Source organism: Pimephales promelas, chromosome 7 (genome assembly GCF_988280905.1).
Source record: "Pimephales promelas chromosome 7, fPimPro1.hap1.1, whole genome shotgun sequence".
NCBI lineage: Eukaryota > Metazoa > Chordata > Actinopteri > Cypriniformes > Leuciscidae > Pimephales > Pimephales promelas.
Window position 1 is genome coordinate 6,828,082 of NC_142775.1, and position 16,572 is coordinate 6,844,653.

Sequence of the window (16,572 nt, forward strand, 5' to 3'; positions counted from 1 at the left end):
GTTACGATAATTTGTGAGATAGATAGAATATAGTCTAGAGGAGACATTTTTTTTCACCGAATTGTTAGATATGAACATGCAATTGTGAGTTATAAAATTCAATTCTAAGAATTGTTCTCAGAATTGCAAGTTTATATCACAATTCTGAATTTAAAACTCTCAATTACCTTTTTTTATTTTTTATTCAATGGCAGAAACAAGCTTTACTTATTATTCATACATTATAATGACTTAAAATACCCTTATAATGTATTATAATGACTTAAAATACACTTATAATGCATTATAAACAGGTTTCATATGCCAATACTTTATAAAGCCTTTATATAATACATTAGTATTTTAATGCATTAATTATGTCTTATAATGTATGGTCTCATCAATAATTATAACCACAGTTGTAATACATTATAATACTTAAATATTCATTTAGCACACCCTTAGAAAGTATGATGCAATAAAAAAAACACGACCAACAACTAATTTTGGCTTTAACAAGGCTATTTTAACAGGTTACAATTATTTAGAGAATGCATTTTGTGCATTATGAATACTGAATTATACAAATGCTTTAAGTAGTGTTACCCATACAATTTTTAATCTTGCAATTTAATAAATACAGCTTGGGTTGTACAAGAAGAATCTCAGAACAGAATGGTCACAAAACGTCCCTACACTGAAAAAGGGTAGCATCAAAATTTCTAAATTTGACCTAAAACCTCAATTTTAGGTGTGTAGTTCATTTGCTAGTCAAAAATGTAAAAAAAAAACAGCTCTTTAATTTAACAGGTTTAAGGTTTTCTCCTTAGTGATGAATGTCCTATGAATATAGAAAACGTTCCCCCACTGAAAGCCTTTTTTCCTATTCAGCTTACTGTGCTCAGCATATTCTCTGCATATGGATCCCCAACGTTTGAAAGACGAGTGTTTATTTTAGAAATGCTAATGCGGCCCACCTCAAAGAGGATACACACACCTCTACACAGCTCTGAACATGTGCCGTACACCGGGCCACCTGCACCAGTGGACATACTGTGAGCACAGAGCGAGAGAGAGACGTCTGCCAAAAAGGGGGAACTGAAGTACTCCAGAAGAGGAGAGGAGAACAATAGCATCACTCCTCCCTCTCCTTCCTCCCCCTGGACCCCTGCCTCAGAAGACGAGAGAGAGAGGCGATGGAAACGCACCCGAGAAGGTTAATACGCCCGCTTTGATCTCCGCCAGGCCACACCGAGGAAGAATTCATTTACATTTCAGATGAAAAGGGTGACAGTATAAAAAGCCATCTTGTTTCTGGTATGTGAGAGTCTGTAATGGGCCGGGAATGTGATGGAGGAAGTGGCAGGGAAGCCCCAACACCCCCCCCATCTCTCTCTCTCTCTCTCTCTCTGTCGCCTGCACTGGGAAACAGATGAAAGCAAAGAGAGCTCAAAATGCAGCTTTCTACTGAAACATGGGGACCAAATGCTGTGACCCAAACTTTCAAAAGAGACGCTGGCTCCACACATTATTAATTTAGCAGCTCTGTTTCATGGGATTGTTTGTTGAGATCAAAAAAGGTACTTTGTGAAAATGCTGAAAATTGGGATTGGAGGGGAAAAAAAGCAAGTTGAGACAGAGGGAGCTGTCTTAGTTCTTGTCTCATTCACTGAACGTATTTACATTACTACTGCTGCTATTTATTTTTCTCTCTTATTCTTTCCAAACACCAAAGTTAATTTTTTTGATTTTTAAAATGTTTTTGAAAGACTAGAAATATTGTGGGAAACGCTACAATTTAAAATATTTGTCTATATGTTGAAATATAATTGATTAGAATTTTTATTAGCCTGTATTTAGTGTCACATTAAATCATTCTAATGTTGATTTGTTGCTCAAAACACATTTACTGACTAAGTTATTTGATAAATAGACAGTTTAAAGGAACAGTATTAATTTGAAACAGAAATCTGTTGCCACATTATAAATGTTTTTACTGTCGCTTTGTATCAATTTAAAGAATCCTTGCTGAAAACAGTATAAAAAAGTATATATATATATAAAATAACTGGCCCCAAAGGGGTCATTTCATTCTTTTTGTATAATTTTAAATATATGTTTAATCATTTTAAATAATAGTTTAGTTTAAAGCTACACTGTGTGATTTTTACCCCCATCTAGCAGTGAAAAGGTATATATGACCATCCAGTGAATATTAGTTTCTGTTCCTCTCAATTCCGATTTCGTTTTAACTCCTACTGTGGCCAATGTAGTCCACGATTAACATGGCATCCAGTTCGACCTCGTCCATGAGTGTTAACTCAAACGTAAACGCGAAAGGCGAAGCTTGAATTAACGGGTATGTCCCTTTTTTGGCTAATGTACTTTCAAAATGGAGGGGCAACATGGCGACCGGCATTAGAACCCCTTACCCGTATGTATTTTCAATGGCATACACTCACGAGAATACTTTATTACTTGAACGAAGTAAATATACATAATGAGCATGAAAGAACTAAGTGTTTTTAGCATAAACTAAATGAGTTACACAGTGTAGCTTTAAGTCAACATCAATCACTGCTTAGTTTGATATGACCATTTTACACCCTCTTATATTAAACTGTTAAACTGGTCATGCTTTTGTTGCTGTGCATCTTTGTTGCATTTGTTGCATCTATTATGAACTTACAAAGAGAGATCCACTGTGTTCACAGTAATAATTTTTAAACTGTCTCATCCATTAATAATAGCCTCTTTGTAAATCTCTATTAACTTGACAGATTCAGAAATGATTCACCTGTGTCTTGTGTTGAAAGATCACCTTGGATTACAAATATAGACAAATATACAGACATATATATATATACTGTGATCAGCCACAATATTAAAACCACCTGCCTAAAATCATATAGGCTTCCCTCGTGCTGCTAAAACAACAAGACTTCTGAACGTGTCCTGTGGTATCTTGCCAAGACATTAGCCGCAGCACATCCCATTGACGACCAATGAGCCTTGGGCGCCCATGACCCTGACAATGGTTCACTGGTTCTCCTTCCTTGCACCACTTTTGGTAGGTATAGAACAAGTCCTGCTGTTTTGGAGATGCTCTGACCCAGTCAACTACCCATGAACCTTGTCAAAGGCCCTCAGATCTTTCTCTTGCCCTTTCTTACTGCTTCCAACACTGACTGTTTCGCTGCCTAATATATCCCACTCTTGACAGGAGCAACTGTAATCATATAATCAATGTTATCCACTTCACAAGTTTTAATGGTTTAATGGTTAAAGGTGGTTTTAATGTGTAGATGATGAGTATAGATATATAAGGGTCTCAAAATAAGACTATTTTAATGACTAAAAAATGTACACTAAAAACACCTTTGTTTTTGCCCCCATTTTTCATCATCTGAACTCAAAGATCTAAAAAAAATTTCTATGTACACAAAAGGCCTATTTCTATCAAATATTGCTCACAAATCTGTCTAAATCTGTGTTAGTGAGCACTTCTCTTTTGCCGAGATAATCCATCCACCTCACTGGTGTGGCATATCAAGATGGTGATTAGACAGCATGATTATTGCTCAGGTGTGCCTTAGGCTGGCCACAATAAAAAGCCACTCTAAATGTGCAGTTTTACTGTATTGTGGGAATCCACAAAGAAAAAATAAATAAAAGGTTGTTGATTGTGGCCTGTGGAATGTTGGTCTTCAATGGCTATGTGAAGTTGCTGGGTATTGGAAGTATCTGGATTATGCTGTCGTATACGTCAATCCAGAGCATCCTAAACATGCTCAATGGGTGACATGTCCGGTGAGTATGCTGGCCATGCAAGAACTGAAATGTTTTCAGCTTCAAGGAATTGTGTACAGATCCTTGGAACATGGGGCTGTGCATTATCATGCTGCAACATGAGGTGATGGTTGTGGCCGAATGGCACCACAATGGGCCTCAGGATCTCGTCACGGTATCTGCATTCAAAATGCCATAAAAACGCAATAAAATGCACCTGTGTTCGTTGTCCATAACATACGCCTGCCCATACCATAACCCCACCAACACCATGGGCCACTCGATCCACAATGTTGACATCAGCCAACTGCTCACCCACACAATCTGCCCTGTACAGTGAAAACCAGGATTCATCTGTGGAGAAAACACCTCTTCAAAGTGCCAGACGCCATCGAATGTGAGCATTTGCCCACTCAAGTCGGTTATGACGACGAACTGCAGTCAGGTCGAGACCCCGAGCATGCAGATGAGCTTCCCTGAGACGGTTTCTGACAGTTTGTGAAGAAAATCTTTGGTTATGCACACGATTGTTGCAGCAGCTTTCCGGGTGGCTGGTCTCAGACCATATTGGAGGTGAAGAAGCTGGATGTGGATGTCCTGGGATGGTGTGGTTACACGTGGTCTGCGGTTGTGAGGCTGGTTGTATGTACTGCCAAATTCTCTGAAACGCCTTTGGAAACGGCTTACGCCGCCTTCACACTGGCAGTTGAAATAGCTGCGAAACGACCGGAAGTCATTAATTTCCTAAGGATATTCGCAGACCGCGTGCGAATGGGTCTGAAACGGGTCCGACCGAGTGGGGTGCGAAGAAAATCGTGTCCGTTGGTAATCCGGATAAGTTCAAAAAATTTAACTCTTGCGAAAAGCTACAGACGGTTCTTATCCGACAATTCCAGCGGAAGTTGAGCGTTGCTATGGTACTGATAAACAAACTTGAATTCTTTAATGTTTAATAAAATAAATAATGATTTTATGACGATAAGTTGTCATGTCATTTTTTTTTATTTTCATGACTTTCTAATGTTATTAGGGCAGTTAATACAATTAAATTGTAGGCAGACATTGAACTATTGACATTATACCACTATAACACATTTTTTTAGCCGATCTGACATGTCAAATTCCTGAGCAACTTTCCTCACGCAGCAGCCTTCATATTAACATCTCTATAACCCTCATCAGAGAGATCATATAGAACTGACAGAAACAACCTTTCTAATCTCTCCGCCATTTTTGTTCTACCCGCTTCTGACGCTTTTCACTGTATAATACGACGTCCGTTGGGGGCGTATTGCGTATTACGGAGCTGATTCCAACTGCCAGTGTGAAGGCGACGTTATGGTGGAGAAGTGAACAATCAATTCACGGGCAACAGCTCTGGTGGACATTTGGAGTCAGCATGAATGAATGTGTTTGGGAGGCCCTGGAACGTCGTATTCAACAGCGCGTTTCAGGTCCTGCCAATATACAGCAACTTCGCACAGTCAATACAGTAAAACTGCACATTTTAGAGTGGCCTTTTATTGTAGGCAGCCTAAGGCACACCTGTGCAATAATCATGCTGTCTAATCGCCATCTTGATATGCCACACCCGTGAGGTGGATGGATTATCTCGGCAAAGGAGAAGTGCTCACTAACACAGATTTAGACAGATTTGTGAACAATATTTGAGAGAAATAGGCCTTTTGTGTATATGGAAAATGTACATGAAAAACAGGGGCAAACACAAAAGTGTTGTTTATAATTTTGTTCAGTGTAATTTCATTTATCTATTTTGTAGGTTTTTTCTAGTTTGATTTTCATTATTTCTATGAAATACTATGCAAATGGGGGAACACTATGCAAATGAGTGTTTCTTTTCATTCCAATAAATCAGACTACCCTGAAATTGAGAGAAAGAAAAGTATAGAGTAGAAATTCTCCAGGAAATATTGAATTGTATTGAACAGACAATTCAATATTTGAACAGAGCACTAAGAGGTATGTACCTGACTGGATCTGCACAGCAGCCTGCTCGCGTTCTTTCTTTATCAGCTTCAGATTCTGGCGGGCCATGTGACCCCTCCAGGCTGAACAGAGACAGAAGGAAAGAGATGACGTCAGAGTTTCCGCTAAAAAAATGGTGCCGGTCAAAGTGACCGGCAGAGATTTCGTTTTACGGACATTTTGATGATATGCCGGTCAAATATCGCCTCTTAATTAGTCAAGTTGAGGAAACCTGGAGGCAGGCTATGTAACTTAAAAAAATGTCATAATCAGGCCGTATTGAATGCAACATGTTTATTAGCCTGACTTTCAAATTGACGAAAAAAAAACCGTCCGATTGGCGTCAATCAACGGCAATTGTTTTTACTATGGTTTCACATTCATAGTTTAACAAACCAATCCCCCTACCCCACATAAAATATCTGAATATTAGCCTATTGTTTTTACTCAAGCGAACATAATTATACGCTCTCAGTATGTCTCATTTAGCTGGTAACATTTAAATTGGCCACCATGAAATGACTCCTTGTCAGATGAACTGGAACAAACAAATGACTAGACTTCTAACTGTTACATGTATGCCCTGTATTTCCCCCTGCATGGTGTTATTTGGTTTAGTCCTGTGTTCTAGTTTTCCCGCTCCTTGTTTGTGTTCAGTTCCTTCACCTGTGTTTGGTAAATGTGCCCCAGCTGTGCCTTGTTCCCCTAATGTGTTCTTTGTTTATTTAAACCCTGTGTTCTCCCTCACTCCTAATCGGTTATCGTTTGTGTATGGTGCGTTCATGTTGAGTGTTTGTCATTAAAGACCATTACTATATCTTCCTTCGTCTCCATGCTATTTCCACTACTACGAACCGTAACAGAATAACCGACCAAAGGAATATAAGATAGACCCTGCTGTTCAGCTGATCCTGTTGGAACAAGGCCAGCTCTCTCTCCAGGCCCACACCGTGGCTTATCTCGACCTGGCGTGCCTTACCTCCTTGCCTGATCTGCCATTGAGTGTTTTCTTCCATTCTGGCCTCAATGCAGCGATGAAGGCACACCTGGCCGGTGTGGGACCTCGAGAGAACTTTGATGCTTTCATTGAGTGGGTGCTTTTGCATAATGGGTCGCCATTCACCATTGAAACCAGCAGCCATATCACCCTGTAGCCCAAGACTGGTTGCCCATTAAAGCTAAGCAGGGCTGAGCCTGGTTAGTACCTGGATGGGAGACCTTCTGAGAAAGCCAGGTTGCTGCTGGTAGAGGTGTTAGTGTGGCCAGCAGGGGGTGCTCACCCTGTGGTCTGTGTGGGTCCTAACGCCCCAGCAAAGTGATGGGGACACTATGCTGTCAAAAAGAGCACCGTCCTTCGGATGAGACGTTAAACCGAGGTCCTGACTCTCTGTGGTCATAAAAAATCCCAGGATGTCTTTCGTAAGAGTAGGGGTGTAACCCCGGCATCCTGGCCAAATTTGCCCAGTAGCCTCTGTCCATCATGGCCTCCTAATCATCCCCATATACACCAATTGGCTTCATCACTGTCTCCTCTCCACCAGAAAGCTGGTGTGTGGTGAGCGTTCTGGCGCAATATGGCTGCCGTCGCATCATCCAGGTGGATGCTGCACATTGGTGGTGGTTGAGGAGATCCCCCCCTTCTATGTGAAGCGCTTTGAGTGTCCAGAAAAGCGCTATATAAATGTAACGAATTATTATTATTATTATTAGCTCTGTGACACCCACGAAGAGGAAGCCACCATTCCAGAGTCAGTTCATGTCACGCCAACCATCAAGCCAACTACCAGATCAGTTTATGGCTGTCCAGGACTAATTTCCTTCGTGGCCGATCCACTGCTGATGTCACCACGTGCTGCCAAATGGGCCATCGTCCCAGAGTCTCGCCCCGCCGAGACCGTCCAGCCGGAGTCTCGCCCCACCGAGACAGTCAAACTCGAATCCTCACTGCTGGTTCTGTCCAGTCCTGAACCTTCGCCGCTGATCCCGTCCAGCCCTGCCAAGCCTTCGCTGCTGGTTTCGTCCAGCCCTGCCGAGCCAGAGCTTCACGTCAAGCCTGCTGATCCAGAGCTTCACATCACACCTGCCGGACCAGAGCTTCACATCTCACCTGCCGGGCCAGAGCTTCACGTCACGCCTGCCGAGCCAGAGCTTCACGTCAAGCCTGCTGATCCAGAGCTTCACATCACACCTGCCGGGCCAGAGCTTCACGTCACGCCTGCCGAGCCAGAGCTTCACGTCACACCTGCAGAGCCAGAGCTTCACATCACACCTGCCGAGCCAGAGCGTCACGCCATGCCTGTCGAGCCAGAGCTTCACGTCATGCCTGTCGAGCCAGAGCTTCACGTCACGCCTGCCAAGCCTTCTCCACTGGTCCCGTCCAGTCCCGAGCCTTCTCCGCTGGTCCTGTCCAGTCCCGAGCCTTCTCCGCTTGTCCCGTCCAGTCTAGAGCCTTCTCCGCTTGTCCCGTCCAGTCCCGAGCCTTCTCCGCTGGTCCCGTCCAGCTCCGAGCCTGTCCCAGAGCAAATTCCTGAGCTTGTCACTCTCCCCAAGAAAATTTTCGAGGGGTCGTCTCCACCATGGCCCCCTGAGTTACCTGCTCCGCCCTGGCCCCCTGCGCTACCTGATTCGCCCTGGCTACCAGCACAGCCTGCTCCGCCCTGGAGGCTTCCTGTTCTGGGAAAGCCACACCCTCATCAGCCTCCAGGATGCCCCACCCCTATTGATGTAAATAGGCGCAAGGACGTGCTTTTTTTGGAGGGGGCGTTATGTTACATGTATGTCCTGTATTTCCCCCTGCATAGTGTTTTTTGGTTTAGTCCTGTGTTCCAGTTTTCCCGCTGCTCGTTTGTGTTCAGTTCATTCACCTGTGTTTAGTTAATTTGCCCCAGCTGTGCCTTGTGTTCCCCAAGTCTGTTCTTTGTGTATTTAAACCCTGTGTTCTCCCTCACTCCTGGTCGGTTATCGTTTGTGTATGGTGCGTTCATGTAGAGTGTTTGTCATTAAAGACCATTACAATATCTTCCTTCGTCTCCATGCTATTTCCACTACCATGAACCATAACATTGTCTCGCGTCATTTTAGCCTACTTTTTACACTGTTTTAGAGTGCTGAATTGTGCAGCTACCGACTTAAAATCAAAACTTCCCAGTGTCTCTCCACGACTTGCAATGTGCATAAGCCGCGTAAGGGCCTGTTTACATAAAAGTAATTTTTAGTAACATTTTAGTATATTTATAGTAATGATTTTGAACCGTTGAACATTCATTTATCATAATATGATAAACACGACTGTTCAAAAGTTCGAAGATTTTTAAAGAAATTAATACTTTTAATCAGCATTAAAGGGGACATATTATGCCCCTTTGACATGATGTAATATAAGTCTCTGGTGGGTTACACTTTATTTCGATAGTCACTTTAGACATTCTTCTAACTATAAGTAACTTTTCAACTACATGTCAACTAAGTGTCATTAGAGTATTAGTAGGCTGTAGTAGACTATCAGTAGACTGTTAGGTTAGGGTTAGGTGTTAGGGTTCAGGTTAGGAGAACAAGTTGACTTGTAGTTGCTAAGTTACTTACAGTCAGTTGAATGTCTGTTCGGGGACCAACAAAATAAAGTGTTAGCAGATATTAAGCTGACAGTCTACTAATACTCTAATGATAGTTAGTTGACATGTAGCGGCAAAGTTACTTAGAGTTAGTTGAATGTCTAAAGTGGATTATCAAAATAAAGTGTTACCCTCCTGTGTTTACCTCTTTATTTGCCTTTTGTTTGGACTTTGTATACCTGGTTGGACTGTCTCGCTGGATTGAACCCTTACATATCTAACGACCCTGTCCTTGTATTTGCCCAATAAATCCTCTGCACATGCATCCCAAGTCTTCTGTGTTACAATCATAAGTGACTTCTTTGAAAAACATACAAATATTGTACCGACCCCAAACTTTTGAAAGGTAGTGTATGTAATTCAAAGCAAGTTATTACATTATAAATGCAACTTTTATTGCAATTATATTGTCCTTGAAAATGCAACAAATGTTTTCTTACTGCTGAGCCCTGCACATACGTACATCTGTCATCAGAAGTGTTATTTTGTAATGAGTTTGAGTTACAAGAACCTGACTGAATGATAACTGCCCCGTTGTTTCGTCTCTCTCTCTCTCTGCGGTACCGCCGAGCCCCCAGCCAGCCCTTGGTGTAGGCCTGAATCAACACAACACGAGCGATCACTTCCCGCAACATCAGATTGAGCTGCTCCACGTGATAGTACTTCAGAAACACCTGCAAAGACACATACACACATCTATTCAGATGCAGGGAAGCATACTTATACCTCACAATGAACACTCTACCTTCATGTGTCTGTCCGAATATAATCGCAATCAATGGGTTCGGGATGAAAGAGACACAAAAATGTGAGGAAAGAAACCATGACCTGGAAGTATTGGTCTGACAAGCAATGCACTAAAACGGAAAGCTAGATTTGTTTTCTGTGCTAGTAAAGTATATACAGTATATATTATACACTCACCTAAAGGATTATTAGGAACACCATACTAATACTGTTTTTGACCACCTTTCGCCTTCAGAACTGCTTTAATTCTAGGTGGCATTGATTCAACAAGGTGCTGAAAGCATTCTTTAGCAATGTTGGCCCATATTGATAGGATAGCATCTTGCAGTTGATGGAGATTTGTGGGATGAACATCCAGGGCACGAAGCTCCCGTTCCACCACATCCCAAAGATGCTCTATTGGGTTGAGATCCATGTGAACTCATTGTCATGTTCAAGAAACCAATTTGAAATGATTCAAGCATCATTTCAGTGACATTTAAACAATGTCCAATTAGCAGTAAGGGGCCTAAAGTGTGCCAAGAAAACATCCCCCACACCATTACACCACCACCACCAGCCTGCACAGTGGTAACAAGGCATGATGGATCCATGTTCTCATTCTGTTTACGCCAAATTCTGACTCCACCATCTGAATGTCTCAACAGAAATCGAGACTCATCAGACCAGGCAACATTTTTCCAGCCTTCAAAAAGCTCTTCCAGTTCTTGCAAATTGTAGCCTCTTTTTAGGGCCCGAGCACTAATGGTGCGAGGCCCCTATTGAAACGGTTAGGATTTTTTGTTTTCTGCAAAGTAAGTGCCATTTTTGCGGCCGCAACATGCTCAAAAACTCACCAAATTTGGCACGCATGTCAGGACTGGTGAAAAATGTCATATTTTGTGGGTTTCGCGTATGGGCGTGGCAAAATGGCTCGCTAGCGCCACCTAGAAAATTGGAAAAAATTAGCCCCTCGTCCACGTTCAACCTACATGCACGAAATTTGGTGGGGACGTGTATCAAGACGCACAAAAAAGCCTGGAGTACCCATACCCTAAACTCGATAGGAAGTTTGGAGTTCAGGAGATTGTTTTGACCAGGACCACACCCCTAACTGCACTGAAACAACTGCCAAGTGATTGGTTGATTAGATAATTGCATTAATGAGAAATTGAACAGGAGTTCCTAATAATCCTTTAGGTGAGTTTATATCTATAGTAGACATGTCACTTAACCTTCTCTGAGACACAAAGTCAGACATACTGCTTGTTTAGTTAGTTGGACAATGTCTAGAGCTTTTCCTGCCTGACCCACAGCTCTAGGTATATATTCTCAGACATTCAAACAGCTGTCAGGCGCATAATAAAAGGGGAAATTACAGTCATACACTGTAAAATAAGTATTAATTATTTTTAATTCAATGTGATACATGCTGATTCTTTGTCATTAATGTAGTAACTTTTAAATAACAAACTCTACCTTAGTCTTGCCCAGGACCCAGTGTTCCAGTTTGGCTTTGTGCAGAATAATGATGGCGTTCTCTTTACTGCCTTCTGGCATCTGATGGGCACGAAAGGCCAGATAGTAATACCTACAAGAAAACAAGACGATCAGACTCAGATTACACCAGTCAAAAAAAGCACAAAAACAAACCTCAAACCCAAGCTCTAACTTTTATTCACATTGACTGATCGTCATATTGTAAGTGCAACTGGTGTATGTACTGTTAATTGTTTTGATACTTTCTTCTATACACATTTAATGTGTAAGTAAGTTTTAAGGTTTGAATGTTGCTCTGTTTGCTTTCAGAAAGCGGTAGTTTGGAAACAATGGCTATGTTCAGAATATCATACCATACTATTACTATTTCTGAAGTATGTGTGCTGTCCACTGTCCGCACCAAATAAAACATTTCCACCAACTTTTAATACTACATTTGTCAAAATGTGCAGCATACAACCAGAGCACACTGCACCCAAGGAGGTCTACTGTGGGTAATACTAGGAGAATCAGTCAACTGTTGCAGTATTAAGTATGAACACTATTAAGTAAACTTTGCTCATTGTGGCTACATGCATGCACTTATGTGGTCAGGGAGTTTATATGTGTCATTTAAAAATTGCTTGCTTTTTTTCATTTTAATCTAATATTTTACTTATATACAATTGAATAGAGTGCTGCAGTGATGCCAATTTTGTAAGCCAACCTGAAAGTTATCATCACCCTGAATGAATCCCTCTAAGATTTTACCATTGGCTTTTGGATTATTAATAAGAACCTTGACCAAAAGTTCATGTTTCTAACATCTCTTGTTCATCATGATAGTCTTCATAAATGATCACAGCTTATAAACATTTAGAAGCCTAAACAGAATCACCAGAAGTAAACAGCTAAATGTAGGCTATAAAAAAACAACAACAACCCACGGTCACGACTTCAACGTCACCATCATGTACTGTAGCTTCCAACAACTCTTTCACTCTTTATTTAAAAAGCATACATTTTCACTGAAAGTAAACTTTGGTTACAATAATTTGCAAGACTGCGTTTATAAAAAAAATAAGGGGAGTAAAAGCAGAGTGAGTAGATGAGTTTAAGCAGAAACTTAAAAAACCTAGTTTGAACCCATCAATTCTAAGCAACTATCGCCCAATTTTAAAATTTCCCCTTTATTTCAATTTTTTTTTTTAGAAAAAGTGGTTTTGAGCCAACCCAAGTCTTTTGATAGTCAGATTGTCTGGTTTTAAAGCACGTCATAGTACAGAATCGACAATTCTATGAGTGATGAATGACATTTTGCTCAGGGCAATCTGTGGCTGTGGTCCCGTTGGGCCTCAGCTCTGCTTTTGACCTGATCGACCATGATATTTGAATCTCTCGTCTTGAAGCATCTACAGGTTTTAGGGGCATGGTGTTGGAATGGTTTCGCTAATATTTGTCAAACAGAAGCTATTCTGTTCGCATCGGGAAACAGTGCTCATCTAAAATGAAACTTGGGTCCGGCGTTCCCCAGGGTTCTATCCTTGGGCCAGATCTATTTAATCTGTATATGTTGCTTCTAGGTTCTATTTTAACTAAACATGGGGTTTCTTTTCACCTGTATGCCGATGATACCCAAATTTACTTGCCCCTAAAACATGATGACAAGTCTGCCTTAAAACTACTACTGGACTGTATAGATGAACTGAAACTATGGCTTACTGGTAACTTTTTGAGTCTGAATGAAAACAAGACGGAAATGATCCTGTTTGGCCCCAGTGATCACCTTACAGTACCACCTGTAATCTGGGGGTCTGGATTGATAACAACATCAACCTTGAAAAGCAGAAGTGCTGTGGTAAAATCCTGCTTCTTTCATCTTCGTTTCTTATCTAAGGTGAAGCCAATTTTATCTGGTAAACACTTTGAGATAGCTATGCATGCTTTTGTAACATCCAGATTGGACTATTGTAATTCTTTATGGAGGTCCTCAGAAACATATCCCTCGTCTACAATTAGTCTAAAATGCAGCTGCACGCCTCCTCAAAGGAAAACGTAAATTTGAACATATTACTCCGGTTCTGATCTAGCTTCACTGGCACGTTAAACTGTTTTTGGGAACTCCCAAAACAAAAATAGGAACATTTCAAATGCTTTGATAGGGGCTCTTTAAGCACTTAATTGGTCAACGTCAGATGTTTTTAAATGTGCTACACAAATAAAATTGTATTGTATAAAATTGTATGTATTTTTAAATTATAACGTGAAAACATTTTTTAAATCGTTTTTTGGTTAAATGCCTGAAATAGTTGAGTTTAACCTGACTGTGATGACGTAGTTTTTGTAGTAAAAAAATAAATAAAAAATGATTGACTTCAGGACGATGTAACAGGAAGAGCTAAAAAAATGTTAACTTGTTTCCACGCTTTTGCCTAAACATGCATCATACCAACCAACAACATTCTATATTTAATAATGCTGGGGCAAAGATTAATCGCGATTAATCGCATGCAAAATAAAAGTTTGTGTTTACATACTGTATGTTTGTATATTGTATATAAATAATTTGAGTAAATAAACATACGCACATACATGTAAATTATATATAAATATATACAGCAGGCAAATATTTCTTGAAAATACATGCATGTGTGAGTATTTATATATAGAAAATAATTACAAACTTTTATTTTGAATGCGATTAATCGTGATTAATCGTTGCCCATTTAACTCAATTTATTTAATATTTTATCGTTTATTTTGTTAAAAATTAACTTGACACCATTCACTAAATTAAGTATCACATACTTAACATAGCAACTCATATTTTTTGCAATTCTGTTCTACAAGTGGAACAGAAATAACACCTCTGATAATCGCATGGTGAGACTCTCTTTCTAGATCTCACTATGATATCATCTTTTTGCTACAAAAATAAAAAAAGATAGGTAAAGCGTCACCTGATTCTCTGATAAAATGATAAATATGGGGCTTTTGTAGCTTTGTTGTTATTGTCTGGGGGCCTTCAGTTATACTTCTAAATACACCTGCCTATAAATACACTGGCATGCATCTCAGAAACGAGTCTCATCGAAACATCTGAAGCTTGCGGTTGATCCTGGGTATTTATTTACTCTGAAGAGGAAGATTTCAGCCTTTGTGTTTAAGAAAAAAAAAAACTGCCTTTGATTCCACTTGAACCGTGCCCTTTCATAATCATGCTCCTGATAGCGGTTATGTCTCTTGTAGAAATTACAAAAAAAGGCTCTCCTTTACGACATCAGAGAAGGTTTTCCAGAAGAGATCCATTTGAATCCATTTCTTCATATAGAAGCTGTTATTTTTACAAAGTCAGCGTGGATCAGACAGGAAGAGCTCTAGACTTTGTACGACTAAGGACATGCAAACAGACCGTTCAAAGAGTATTTCTTTTTGGCCGGGAAAGTCTGGGGAAAATACGGATAATCAGGACACTTCTGTGATCAAAAGGACGACAGGAAAAAAAAAAAAAAAAGCCTTGCATTTGAGCGGCTCCTCTGAGTGTGGAGAAATTGTCTGGGATGTTTATGTAAAAGAGATGACCTACATGTCCACCATCTCAAGGCCCACGAGAGAAAGAGATGGATGGGTTGAAAGAAAGCGCAAAAAAGCGAAAAGTTTATGGAAAATGAAGTGCGATTCCCTAAGCCTCGGAGAAGTACATTTGGACCATGAATTTCCTCTGCGCTGAGAAACTTTCAGCGGATTCACTCCGCCCCTTCAAAGTACCAATTCACCACTAATTACTCAACCAGAGTCTAATTTAGCATCACTTGTATTCTCAAAGGCTTAACGACCTATTATTGATAAGATTACGGTCTTCTTTCAGCACTATGAAGATATATAGATAATAAACCTGCGATGCGAGTTTCCCAGGAGCTTTAGGGAGCACTAGAGGAGGTGGTGTATTCAATATGCGCTCATGGAGCTTTGATCTCTCTTAACTGTCTGTCTGTCTTTCTTCCTTCATTTTATGAAGCCCAAGATCTCCAGCTAATTAAATCTAATAACATTCCTGTAGTCCAACAGGAACACCCGGAATAATGTCATTTTGACTGCATAACTGATGAAGCCCGGAGTCAGAATGTTTTTTTTTTTTGTTTTTTTTTTGCAGGATAACATAATAATTAAGACCACCGTTTTTAACATAACCTCTGTCAAATTTAGCAGGAAAGGTTCTGAGTGGTTTCTTTTTGACCTAAGTAAGAATCCCGAGTATATAATATTATGAACTCTAGAGTCTCTCCTTCAATATTTCTAATTGATTGTATTATCCTTCAGGTGAAAATCATAAGTCCAGTCACGTAACAGCACACACATACAGTAAGTTTCATGCCAAAGTTTACTATTCAGGGCTAAAGGGACAGTTTATCAAAAATGGAAATTCTGTCATCATTTACTCACCCTCATGTCGTGCCAAATCCATAAGAATTTCGTTCATCTTTGGAACACGAATGAAGACATTTTTAATATTCTTTCATCATTTTTGCCCATCCTTTGGAAATCCAACCAACATTTTCAAGCTTCAAAAAGTTAATAAAGATGATATGATAATCCATATGAACCTAGTGGTTTATTCCAAGACTTCTGAGGAGACACTATTGCTTTATGAACAGATTTAATTTAAGGCTTTTGTTCACATTTAATCTATTGATCAGCATGGAGTATATATAGTAAAACATGCAAAATGAAAGAATTAGAAACATCTTAAAGGGTTAGTTCACCCAAAAATGAAAATTCTGTCAGTATTTACTCACCCTCATGTTGTTCCAACCCCGTAAGACCTTCGTTCATCTTCGGAACACAAATTAAGATATTTAAGATATTAAGATCGCTCCTGCGTACAGTCCATAGGCTTCTTGAGGGACTGGCTCTTGATGTCCTCGAAAAGTCATAAAAGACATCATTAAAATAGTCCAAGTGACTACAGGGGCTCAATCTTAAGTTTATCAAACGACGAGAA

At 40.2% G+C, this 16,572-nt stretch overlaps 1 protein-coding gene across 1 annotated transcript in view; it reads right to left on the reverse strand.

Moving 5' to 3' along the window:
* Nucleotides 1–16,572, reverse strand: part of myo3b (myosin IIIB) — a 212,167-nt gene that overhangs the window by 84,905 nt on the left and 110,690 nt on the right. The window contains exons 29-31 of the mRNA XM_089132995.1: nt 11,571–11,682; nt 9,877–10,039; nt 5,757–5,837 (exon numbers count right to left, since the gene is read on the reverse strand). Coding sequence (XP_088989121.1) covers nt 5,757–5,837; nt 9,877–10,039; nt 11,571–11,682 — 356 coding nt within the window. The remainder of the gene's footprint in view (nt 1–5,756; nt 5,838–9,876; nt 10,040–11,570; nt 11,683–16,572) is intronic.